The 13,119-nt window shown below is 44.2% G+C and overlaps 1 protein-coding gene across 8 annotated transcripts in view; it reads right to left on the minus strand.

The window, feature by feature from the left end:
* Nucleotides 1-13,119, minus strand: part of atp8a2 (ATPase phospholipid transporting 8A2) — an 84,498-nt gene that overhangs the window by 9,374 nt on the left and 62,005 nt on the right. For all 8 annotated transcript variants that reach the window (XM_084049117.1, XM_084049116.1, XM_084049118.1 and 5 more), the window contains 7 exons: nucleotides 12,831-12,941; nucleotides 11,295-11,369; nucleotides 9,783-9,905; nucleotides 8,915-8,996; nucleotides 8,748-8,809; nucleotides 6,978-7,034; nucleotides 5,839-5,946 (listed from right to left, as the gene is read on the minus strand). In XM_084049117.1, the coding sequence (XP_083905243.1) occupies nucleotides 5,839-5,946; nucleotides 6,978-7,034; nucleotides 8,748-8,809; nucleotides 8,915-8,996; nucleotides 9,783-9,905; nucleotides 11,295-11,369; nucleotides 12,831-12,941 (618 nt within the window). The remainder of the gene's footprint in view (nucleotides 1-5,838; nucleotides 5,947-6,977; nucleotides 7,035-8,747; nucleotides 8,810-8,914; nucleotides 8,997-9,782; nucleotides 9,906-11,294; nucleotides 11,370-12,830; nucleotides 12,942-13,119) is intronic.

The following is a 13,119-nucleotide window of genomic DNA, read 5'->3' on the forward strand; positions in this document are numbered from 1 at the left end:
GTCTTTGACTTAGGCAAAATAAAATGGCCTGGGTCACGCTTCTTGACATAGACCATTTATACTACTGGGGCGGGAACAGCATGATCTTTTCGATATAGGCGATTTTATGAGGAGCTGATTTAGGCAAAAATATTATTTACCTCAAACAAATCATATTTTAAGAAGGTGACGATATTGTATCTGTTAGGGACCCATTCATTTCAGCTGTACACAGAATCCATAGGACTTCAATACTGACGCTCCAGCAATGTAACATGGATTAAGTGAGTGACTGCACTATACGGCTGTGTGTCAGTCTAGTCCAGCTGCAGTCAGCCTCGCTGACCTTTTAGACAGGAGGGATTTCAGAAAAAAGGCCTTCTATAAGGAGGTTAGAGGCATTTGGGGGTAAAAGTTGGGAACAAGGCCATTTTACATAATTCAAGGGTGCTGAATCAGAAAAACACGGTTCCCAAGCAAAATTCTTAGTGCTTAACCTCCTAATTTGCATATCAAAATGGCTGCCGATTTTGAAGTATTTCTTAAATAACTCTATAACAAAGCAATCAAATCTGACAAATAAAGTGTATATATTTATATTCTGAGGGTCAGACAATGTGTGGAAGGTATTTATAATGTAATATATGTAAATAAATGTAAATAATGTAAATAAATATGCAAATTAGAGGCCACTATTACAGAAAACGGTTTCATACTTAAAGTGATTCATCCGCATCCCCCTTATTTTATTTTATTTCTACTTATCTGTATTTTTACCATCCTTAAGACATCTAAAATACATATTTAGATCATGGAAAAATCCTGGTACATTTGGCCCCTGATGACCAAAAAATAAATTGCCCCCATGTATAACTCACCCCCAGAATGAGTTAGAGCCACAGAACTGGTACTGATAACTGAACACAAACTACTTTCAACACAACTATATAGAGTGGGATGGGGATGGCTATAGGTACACTTAGACGGCCAACAGGGACTAGCTGAAATGTATTAAGCCCCGCCCCTCTGTGTTCCTATTGGCTGGGCTTTAAACAGCCATAACTCCAATTCCCAGCATCGAAAACCTATGAAACTTCCTAGATGCGCTTAGACGGCCAACAGGGAAAGGCTGAAATTGTTTAAGCTATGTAGCCTAACTTTTCAGTTGATTGCCATACAGGCTTGTGTCCCCCCCCCACCCCCGATGGGCCCTGCCTAGTACAGCCTAGTCCAGCCTATTACTGCCTAGTCCTAGGACTAGGCTAGACCTGGGTGTACTAGGCTTTACTGTACTAGACTCTGCTGGGCTCTAATAGTCTGTTTTCAGCTCTAGCAGGCTTTGCTAGGCTGTACTTGGCTTTATTAGGCTATAGAAGGCAGTACTTTACTTTGGCCTACACATGTTCATGCAAAACTATTGGTGGTGCACACACAAACTATTGCCCGTGTACACAGTGGTTAATCCCAATGGTCTGAGTATCTACAGGGCTGACAAGGGACTAGCACAGCCTAGTTCAACCTAATAGAGCCTAGTACAACCTAGTCTTAACTAGTCCAGTCTGTTCCATGCTAGTATAGCCTATATCGCCGTCCCCTAGTCTGTTCCATCAAAAGGCTGGACTAGGCTAGACCTGGGTGTACTAGGCTTTGATGTTGTAGTCTCTACTGGTCTCTAATAGACTGTTTTAAATTCCAGTAGGCTGTGCTGGTCTGTACAATGCTATATTAGGCTGTACAAGGCAGATCTGTACTATGGTCTACAAAGGTTCATGCAAAACTATTGATCGTGCACACACAAGCTATTGCCCGTGTTCACAGTGGTTAGTCCCAATGGTCTGAGTATCTACAGGGCTGACAAGAGCCTAGCACAGCCTAATAGAGCCTAGTATAGTCTAGTACATCCTAATCTATCCTAGTCCAGCCTTATCAGTCCTAGCATAGCCTTGTACCCCCTCCCCTATTCTGTTCTCCCAAAAGGCTGGACTAGTCATGGGTGTACTACTGTAGGTTGTACTATACTAGACTCTACTGGTCTATAATAGGCTGTTTTAAGCTCTAGTAGGCTGTGCTAGGCTGTACTAGGCTCTATTAGGCTGTGCAAGGCAGATCTGTACTATGGTCTACAAAGGTTCATGCAAAACTATTGCTCGTGCACACACAAGCTATTGCCCGTGTACACAGTGGTTAGTCCCTATGGGTTGAGGATCTACAGGGCTGACAAGAGCATAGTACAGCCTAATATAGCCTATTAGAGTCTAGTACAGCCTAGTACAGCCTCATCTATCCTAGTCCAGCCTTATCAGTCCTAGCATAGCCTGGTACCCCCTCCCCTATTATGTTCTCCCACCAGGCTGGACTAGGCTAGACCTGGGTGTACTAGGTTTTACTGTACTAGTCTCTGCTGGGCTCTAATGGTCTGCTTTCAGCTCTAGCAGCCGTTGCTAGGCTTTACTGGGCTCTATTAGGCTATAGAAGGCAGTACTTTACTTTGGCCTACATATGTTCATGCAAAACTATTTCTTGTGCACACACAAGCTATTGCCCGTGTACACAGTGGTTAGTCCCTATGGGTTGAGGATCTACAGGGCGGACAAGAGCCTAGTACAGCCTAATAGAGCCTATTAGAGTCTAGTACAGCCTATTACAACCTAGTCTAGCCTAGTCCGGCCTGTTCCATGCTAGTATAGCCTATACCACCCTCCCCTAGTCTGTTCTCCCAAAAGGCTGGACTAGTCTTGGATGTACTAGGCTGTACAGTACTAGACTCTACTGGTCTCTAATAGGCTTTTTAGCGGCTCTAGCCGCTCTATACCTGACTTTGTCCGTGTGCGTCAACGTTCTGATTGGTCATGACAAAATGTATCAAAGGCGCCGCTACCTTCACACAGGGTGTGATTTTTTAATCTCTAGTAGGCTTTGCTAGGCTGTACTAGGCTATATTAGGCTGTACAAGGCAGATCTGTACTATGGTCTACAAAGGTTCATGCAAAACTATTGCTCGTGCACACACAAGCTATGGCCTGTGTACACAGTGGTTAGTCCCTATGGTCTGAGTATCTACAGGGCTGACAAGGGACTAGTAAAGCCTAATAGAGAGTATTAGAGTCTAGTACAACCTACTCTAGCCTAGTCCAACCTGTTCCATGCTAGTATAGCCTATAGAAATGATTTCATGTGCATGCCATAAGCAATGCACAACACGTCGTTGCAAATGCCGGAAATCTGGGTTACGATGCACAGCCATGTGTGCATGTCAGCAACGGAGTGATGATCAACCTCCTTGTATGAATGTGGTCTAGTGTCTAGACTTTCGTTCAACAATGGCCAATACAGTATCTTTAGAGTACTAAACCGTTATCTGTTATGGGGGCCGCTATTTTGCATATTTCGGAGTAGGCTGATTATTATATTATATTATATTATCATATTATATTACTTACAAATTCTTTACTCACATTGTAGAAAATGTATATAGACACTTCATTTGTCAATTTTGCTTGCCTGGCCACAGAGTTATTGAAGATAAAGGTGCGAATTTGCCAATTTGGCAGCCATTCAAATATGCAGATTAGAAGGTCAAAAACTAAACATTTAGCATGGGGAAAAAGTATGTATTTTAGATGTCCTAAGGATGGCAAAAATACAGATAATTAGGAACAAAATAAGGGGGATGCACCTTTTGCACCGTTTGAGTACTACGGTACATCATTTTATGTAATGGTGGCCTCTAATTTGCATATTTATTTACATTTATTACATTACAAATATCTTCCACACATTGTATGACCCTCAGAACATAAATATATACACTTTATTTGTCAGATTTGCTTGCTTTGTTATAGAGTTGTTTAAGAAATACTTCAAAATCGGCAGCCATTTTGATATGCAAATTAGGAGGTTAAGCACTAAGAATTTTGCTTGGGAACCGTGTTTTTCTGATTCAGCACCCTTGAATTATGTAAAATGGCCTGGTTCCCGACTTTTACCCCCAAATGCCTCTAACAATCACATATTTCAGAAATCCCACCGGTCTATTTAACCATTACCCTTAGCCTGTCTCTCTGGGGGTTAATCACGCTCCTAACTAGTGTCTCAATCTGTCTCTCCCACTCTATCTCCAATCAAGTCTTTCCCGACGACATATCTCTAGGCAGCTAGATCCTTCACTCTGCTTGTCCTTGCCTGTTACGGCCAGTGCCTATTATTTCTGTCTTCCTATTTATTGCCTATACAATTTCTCCATTGCTGATTGTTTCAACCACTTTTAACCTGGCTGGCGTCCCTATTTTGGGCATGTCATTATACCGTAGTAAAAAAACCTTTACAAGCTCCTAACGCCATTGCGCCACAGCTTGTATTTTCGGCATTCGTTGTACGATGATGTATATAGGGCTTAAGTGGTTAAGCCAAGAGTTAGCAGTATAGTATTTCATAAGCTTAAGTCTTGGGTCTCTAGACATGAACCTTATAAGTCAACGGTTGTAAAACACTTTATTCCCATGCAGCATGACCACTGTAATTGGGACTATATAATAACTGATATCATGTGGTTTCTCAGTCCCAGGTCTGGAGCTATACAGTCCAGAGATAGAGATAGTTCAGGGCTTGTGAGTCAGAGTCTGCTACAGCTGATATTCAGTGGGGAAATCTCGAAATTCAACCGGAAAAAAGGCATTAAGTCTTTTTTGAGACAGCTGGAAACACAACTAAAGATACAGACTATATTCAACTACACAGTCAGTCACACACACACACACACACACACACACACACACACACACACACACACACACAGTGTGTCTGTGAGCAGCACCTACGTACACCGATACACCGAGACAGACTGTCCGTTTTGGATTAACACCTGCGGCACTGTGCATACATCATACACACAATACACTGGGAAATAGGCTGCGTAAGCACCTTGGAGGCATACTCGTCGTAGATTGTCTCCGTTTTGTCATATCCATAGACACACTGTCGGCCTCTGCCACGGAACAAACCACCACAAATCACACAGCGCCAGAACGCTACGCTGTATTAATTTCTGTCTGTCTATATCTCTCTCTCTCCATTTGAAAAAAAAAAGTAACATAGGCACAATTTTACTTTTCCATTGCCTGTCCCTCTATGGCCAGATGGAAACATAGATGGAAGGAGACCGCTGGAGGTAATAGGGTTGTTAGAGAGAATGGGGGGGGTGGCTGAGTATCTCTGACCAGTCCCCAGTTGGACCATAGCAGCTGCAGAGTTATTTGACCGCATTCCTGATTTCTGACACAAATTGAATTAATAGGCCAGGGGGTGGGGGGTGGTGGGGCTGAGACAGCCTGATGAGCAGCCCTCCTTTCACTCGACTCACAGCGGGGGAGCCACCCCCCCCGCCCCCCCCCCCTCCACTCTCCTCCAGCACAGTGGTGGACACTGCCCCCCCAACACCCCCGACTCTCCTCCAGGGAACACCCCACCGACTCCGGGACCCTCAATCAAGGGATTTCACATACACCCTTCTTACGCTTGATGGACCCTTGCACATACACACCCCCCCCAACACACAGACACACAGCGGCAGCAGCCCACCCTCTTGAGTCAACACCTCCAGAGTGGGCCGTAAAAGCCTGGGGCTCGGGTGACAGCACAGCAGGTGCAAGGAGCCTGGAGATGGGGGCTGGCGGGGGCATAAATCTCCCCTGGGGGGCTCCGGCCGTGCCGACATGGAACACCCAGGGGGAAGCGTCAGACAGGCGCCAGGTACCCGGCAAGCCGGGAGGGGTGATGGAGGGATGGAGAGAGGAGAGGAGAGGAGAGAACAGAAGATGGTTGCTTAGATGAGTGGCATGTGTTAATGGAGAGGGGACTTGCCTGGCCTAGCATGTCAGGGGCAATGGGGATCGATGGCCAGATGGCTGAGTAGACGGCGAAGAATAGCATCCAGAGAATCATGCTGCCCCAGACCGCCAGGTGGGAGAACTACAGCAGAGAAAGAGAGAGATAGGTAGAGAAGGGAGGAAGAGAAGAACAAAGTAATAGCAACAGAGAGAGAGAGAGAAAATGAGAGAGAGAGAGAGAATGAGGTCAAATAGTTACACACACGGTCTGAATATAGACAACCTTGTTGCTGAGACTTCCTCCTCTCCTCTCCTCTCTTCTCTTTCTGCCACTCTATGTGTCCCGCTGTAAGGGGACACTGTGTGAATTCCGGCGGGACCCCTCTTCATTACCGGGGGGGCGCTGTGCAGACAGCTGAGCGGACGGGGGGTGTCAACGCCCCTCTGTCTGCCCGAACAGTGGACATACATTGGGATGGGCGCAACACATGGTTACGCCCAACCCATAGCCACGTGACCACAGTCAATGCATTGTCTTGGCTAGCTATGAAGATGGCAAGCTAGCTGTAATGCAAAGCTGTCTTCTCTTTTTGATACGGACAGATACAGTGTACGTACATAGAGAGGCTGACTTACATAAACAGCTTTAATGGAAGTAAATGCAAGTTATAATGCGGTTATAAGGAACACTCATTATAAATGTTTTTAATCATGTAACAACATTTATGACATAAATAAGTGCTGGTCATAATGCATTATAAGCTAAGCGAAACAGCACATTATAACTAACCACATAACTTAGTCAGTTATAAGTGTGTTTGTTATAAGTTGTTATGCATAATCAGAAACATTTATAACTGTTAAGTGTTATGAAGTCTTAAAATTGCATTATAATGCATTATAAATGTGATTATGATGCATTATAGATACGACTTTTAAGTAAAATGTTACCTGGTAGTTATAATGTGCTGTTCTGCTGAGCTTATAATGCATTTTGACCAGCACTTATCATTTTTATTTTATCTTTTATACAGTATACAGTCTTACCCAATTAAATGACTAATCAGTGAGTGAAAATGGTTTAATACAGTGCACTGCACTGGATTTAACGAACACTCATGCTTTTACAAGCAAGAATGTTGTGCACAAGAGTGGGCCGACATGAACTCTTACCCTGGTCCAGGCGGTGGTCTCCATCCCAGCTTTCAGACACACTGTAACGACCACGTACTACACACAGGCAGAGAAGAAGAGGGGTCAGTATTTTACTTGAGAACCTTGTATAAGCCCTATATGGGTTTCCTTTCTCTTTCTTTTAATTTCTGTGTCTTTTAATAATTGTTACCTTGGCTTTTGTACTGAGAGAGAAAGAAAAAGAGTCTGTTCACTGACAATTCCGGAGGTGATAAATATCAACTAGAGTCCAACTTGCAATGGGATCACACAAGCTGAGACCCCAAAAATGTGCGTGATGCACTGAAACACCTGACATGAGAGAAGTGACTTTGGTTTTCATGGGTGAAACATCATGCATGGGACGGGTTCACCCATTAGACCCTCCATGGGGGAGGGGGGGTTATACTATCCACCTGTTTCCTAGGCTTGTGTTTTCCACTTCCTGTCGGATTTCATTGGATATCATTAGTCATCTGACCGGTTTCATTGGATTTCATTGGATCAAAAGACAGGAAGTGGAACACAGTGAAAAGCCTAGGAAACAGGTGGATATAGACTGAGGAAGACCAGTGTTTGACACTACTGAGCCAGTATTATAATTGTATTTTCATGAGGTACTGGTCAAATATTTGAAAACCGTTTTAAAAGACACTTAGTGAGAAGGGTCCACGGACGGATAGCTTGTTATTACAGTATGGTAACAGCTAGCCATTGGTCTGTTTACCCATAGACATATAAAGGTAGACGCCTCCTCCGGCTCTGAGGCGTCTGTATCTCGGGCGCCATTTCGGAGAAGGCAAGCTTCCTGACTACTGGCCAATCACAGCGCGTCTTTTCTGGGACTTGGCAGAATTTAGTTGCATAAAAATATACAGGATATTTTTATACAACTAGATTCTGACAAATCCCGGAAAAGACACGCTGTAATTGGCCAGTAGTCAGGAAGCTTGCCTTCTCCAAGATGGCGGCCGCGATGCTCCAATGAACTGCAGAGGCCAACGAGGTATCTAGGTTTCTATATGTGTTTACCCCCTACTTCTGGCACCCTTGCACAGACCTCACCCATCTTCAAATTCGGCCTTCGTTATGACCTCAACTAACACATCTGTCAAGTTTTGTGACTGCATCCTGCAAGATTGTGACGCTATTGCGTTGACAGAATCTATCATACACATGACAAACACAGACGGGGGGAGGGTGTGTAGACACAGAGAAATCAACTTCAAAAGGTGAAAACAATACCAGCCCGCTGTCACGGCTGGTAACTAACTGGTAACAAATAATGATCTGCTGTAAACAACGTAATGCAACACTCAGAACCCCCAGAGCTCTGTATAATCCAAACACACACACACAGACGAGCAACGTCAACAAATAAACATCACTGACATACAGTATACACGGGGGTTAAGTGTAGGGAGCTGAATAATATAGGGAGACTCAAAAGCAAGGAGAGGATGGAGGGAAGAGCTGGACTATGAATGGAGAGCAGAGACAGGCTGACTAGACCAGACTATGTGCCCATGAGGGGGCTGGACGACATGATGGTGCACGGACACAGACACGAATGCAAACACACAGGGATGCACACAAATAAATGTGCATTAAATAAAGCGTACAAAAACTTTCAACAAGCGTACAAACACACAGAAAGGTGTGCACAAAGAAACAAACTACAGTATAAACACACACACACACACACACACACACACACACACACACACACACACACACACACACACAGAGGGAAATAACAAGGATGCTTACAGTGTAGACCATATTTCCTACAAACAAGTAGTCATTTCCGCGGCCGTCGGGGAAGGGAGAGTCTGTGGAGAACACAAACAAAGGTCTAGATGTACTGTACAGCATTGAGGTTTAATAACAAGCTGCACAAGGACGTTAATGAGTGTTAATCAGGCGGACTTCCTTACCGTGCTCTAGCATTTTGAGCGGAAACCAAAAGAGGATTATAGAGTGAATCAGTGCGTTACTGATACACTGACCCCAAAACACCTGGAAAGAGAAAGGCATACAGTAGATGGAGGGAGAAAGTCAGTGCAAACCAAAACCAATGCCAAGGCGTGCACACAAACTGTGCACAGCCACATATAAGCACACACAAACAGAAATGCCTCACAGTTACACAACTGGCACTGTGTCCTTGGCATCACCGCCAATAACTGCCCCCACACACACACACACACACACACACACACACACACACACACACACACACACACACACACACACACACACACACACACACACACACACACACACACACACACACACACACACACACACACACACACACACACACACACACACACACACACACACACACACGGCTGCTGCTGGTCTGCCCTCTAAAAATGAAAGACTTCCTTATTCTGGGCCTATGAATTTAATTAAGGTTGCCATGGTGACGTGTGAGCCTCCATGCCAGTCCTGTTTACCCGCTGGAGTTCCAAACAAGTAGCAGGCATCACTCAATCATCATCGCAAATGCAAACCACAAGGCACAACAAGTCAAACACAGAGCTGAAATGACAGAATAATGATTTAATTTTGGCTTTGGTTGCAACCCATGGCTATATCCAGTGTGTGTGTGTGTGTGTGTGTGTGTGTGTGTGTGTGTGTGTGTGTGTGCGTGTGCGTGTGCGTGTGTGTGTGTGATTGATTTAGTATTACAATTAGGAAAATATTAAGGTTTTGGGCTTGTAGATCTGCTATTTTTAGTCGATGATTTTAATGTCGATGTCCTCACAAGTATAGTAATACAAACATGTCTGTGTGTACCTTGGTATTGAAGCCCTCGGCATTCTGGGTGATGCGGTATAGCTGGGGGAAACGGAGCATGTTCTGTTGGCTACACGGACGGTCAAAGATCCCCAGGGTGAAGGGAGGCAGTGCAGTAAAGATCTGGAATGAATGAACACGCACGCACACACATGCACACACACACACACACACACACACACACACACACACACGCAAGTATACAAACAAGCATCAAAACACATGATGGGTTAATGTATGCCAGTGGTTTCCAAGCGAGTCGCGACTAAATATACCTTTTTTTTTTGTTTCCTACATTTTTACTTTAATATTAGTTTTATATAAGATTTTCAAATAAAATAATAATCATAAATGAAAAACAAATTCAAACATTTTTCAAAAGAATTCCATAAATAAATAAATACAAAAATCTAAGAAATATCATGAATTAGATGGAAAAACTGTAGATCTGCTATTTTCACTAGTTTGGGTCCCGGGCAAACATCTTATTTATCTTTTGGGTCTTGAGCTAAAAAAAAGGTTTGGGAACCACTGATGTATGCCATGATCCCAAAGGCAAACACTGTGCACTCTCACGTGCACACGAGCCAGAGCTTGTTATGCGCCGCTTTGGCCAATCAATGTTGCAATCAGAGCGACACCGTCAAAAGGAATTCCACCAGTCCCAGAGACGGAGGGCTGGAGGGGTTCGCATACATTTGCAGTCAAATGTAAAAAAAAAAAAGTCCACAGCAGTGAGAGTGAAGATAGACCAAGAGACACATACAGGTATCCACCCACACACAAAGCTCCCTGGCATGCAGGAACCAGAGTGATAAGAGCACAAACTGAATCCAGAGAGATAGAATGAGAGATACCGGAAGAGAGAGAGAGACGGGCGGATGGCAACGCAAATGTCAACTCAAGGGAGAGAGGAGGGGGAAAAGAGAGAGAGAGACAGGGAGACAAATGACATAGAAGTGAGAGAGGCATAAAGAGTACTGGAGTTTTGATTGATTGATTGATTGAATACTTTATTAGTCAAAATGTAAATGGCACGAGGTACAGTCAGACATTAACCCATTGAGACCTGAAGCCGATTCTACATGTCTCCTAAATCCCAACAGTTTTCTGAAAAACCTATGTTTCTATATCAGTGGTGCTCAATCTTTTTCATGTCAAGGACCCCCAAAATGATATGTATTTGGCCACAGACCCCCATCAAAATATTTTGTTCTAGGGACCCCCCCGATTTGAGTTAAAAATGTTCGCTTTAAAAATATATATATTCAAAGATTTGCACACATTTTCACGAATTTTCAAAAATAGCAGATCTACAAGCTATTTTTGAATAGCCCAAAGTGTAAAATAATGCTTTTTAGCTCAAATCTAAAAATGACACAGTTCCAGGTCTTAATGGGTTAAGGCTAAAAGGATAACACAAAAAAAAAGTTCCTGGGGACTTGTTTCCATTGTGGGCCTATGTATTCAATTCATCAACAATGACAGTGATAGAGAAGAGTATAAACTCACCACATTGTAGAGGCCTATACACCAGCGCTCAAACAGGATCTGTCCAGAGAAACCGTTCACAAAGGCGAACCAGAGCTATAGCACAAACAGAGGGATGAGAGGGGATGAGTGTGACAATAGAGGAGTGGTAGACCACCCTAGGGAGATACTGACAGAAAGATTGAAAGAGTTCACCAAACTTTGTGTGTGTGTGTGTGTGTGTGTGTGTGTGTGTGTGTGCGTGTCTCGTCGTCGTTATCAGTGGTAATGTCAAACAAGATTTCGAACTGTTTTTATTGATGCAAGTACAATGGTTTCTAGTTCAGCGTGCTAAGAGGAATCCTCACTGATGATGATGTCATTGAAGGAACGTTTCTCAACTGTCCACGGCCCCCCTCTGAGACACAGAGGGCGAGTAGACAGAAATGGTGCCATCTTATAATGAGCATTAATGAGGACCAATTACATGAAGATAAGGTTGAAAATGGGCAAAGTGCTCCTTTATTAATTCACTTGAATGCAGCACATGTCTTAAGTGTGACTCTGGCCTGAGGCAAACTTTCACCCAACGCCTGCTCAGACACACACACATTATATACAGTATATACAGCAGACAGTGGCTGATCTGTGGGCTGATAGGGGGGGGTTGGTGGATGTTGTAGCATTCTTGGGATATACAGTGGAGCACACAGCCTTGGGGGGTGAGGTCAGCAACACAAACACTCACTAACATACTCATCATTACTCATTGACACCGTCTCTGGTAAGTGGACAGAGGCTGTCTACAAACCTAGTGTGAGATGATAATGGAAACAAACTTAAACAAAAACCATGCACACACACACACACACACACACACACACACACACACACACGTTGGGGAGAGACAGCCTGTACTCCGGAAGTCATGGGTACCATTGCCCATATTCACACAGTGGCCATTTTGCACTTACAGTACTTCATACTGTGGGGTTTCCCAAACCCCCCCACACCGACTATGAAGTAAATGTAAAATGGCCGCCGTGTGAATATGGTCAAACAGGGCTGCACCTGCTGTCATCATTAATGTCCGACAGACAAGGAGTGAGGAGGGGCACTGCAGCTGACAAATGCCCTTAAAGAAAAGCAAGCTACAACTACGGCCACCCCCCACCACACACACACACACACACACACATTAAAGACATGCAGACAAAGTGCTCAACCCTTGGATTCAAGGTCTCGCCACTTCTGATGTGCACACTTTTTCTGGGTATGTGTGTGTGCGCACACGTGTGTATGTGTGTGTGTAATAGAGACAGAAAGCAGACACCGGAGGGGCACCTCATCCATCATTGTCAAGCAAGTCCACAAACAGCTGCAAAATGTCTCTGTTAATGTAACAGTGTGTGTGTGCGCGTGTGCGCGTGTGCGTGTGCGTGCATGTGTGTGTGTGTGTGTGTGTGTGTGTGTGTGTGTGTGTGTGTGTGTGTGTGTGTGTGTGTGTGTGTGTGTGTGTGTGTGTGTGTGTGTGTGTGTGTGTGTTGGACAGATGGGGGCATGGTGCTGAGCTCCTACCTCTATAATGTAGAGAACCACATTCTTATAGAAACAGTAGAGGATGCATTTGGTGACACGGTTGTAGCTCCAGGCTCCGTGGACCAATAGCAGCTTCTCTAGGTAGCAGAACTGCCAATCACACGGAAGGGACAGACAGAGAGTGCGAGAGGGAGAGAGGGAGAGAGAGAGAGAGAGAGGGAGGGAGGGAGAGAAAGAATGGAACATATTAATCACATTTAAAGGGTTAGTTCAGATTTTTTGAGTATTTTCTGTAGGAAATACTTACCATTAATGTAGTGGTTGCAAA

Source organism: Gymnoscopelus microlampas (genome assembly GCF_963454915.1).
Source record: "Gymnoscopelus microlampas genome assembly, chromosome: 22".
NCBI lineage: Eukaryota > Metazoa > Chordata > Actinopteri > Myctophiformes > Myctophidae > Gymnoscopelus > Gymnoscopelus microlampas.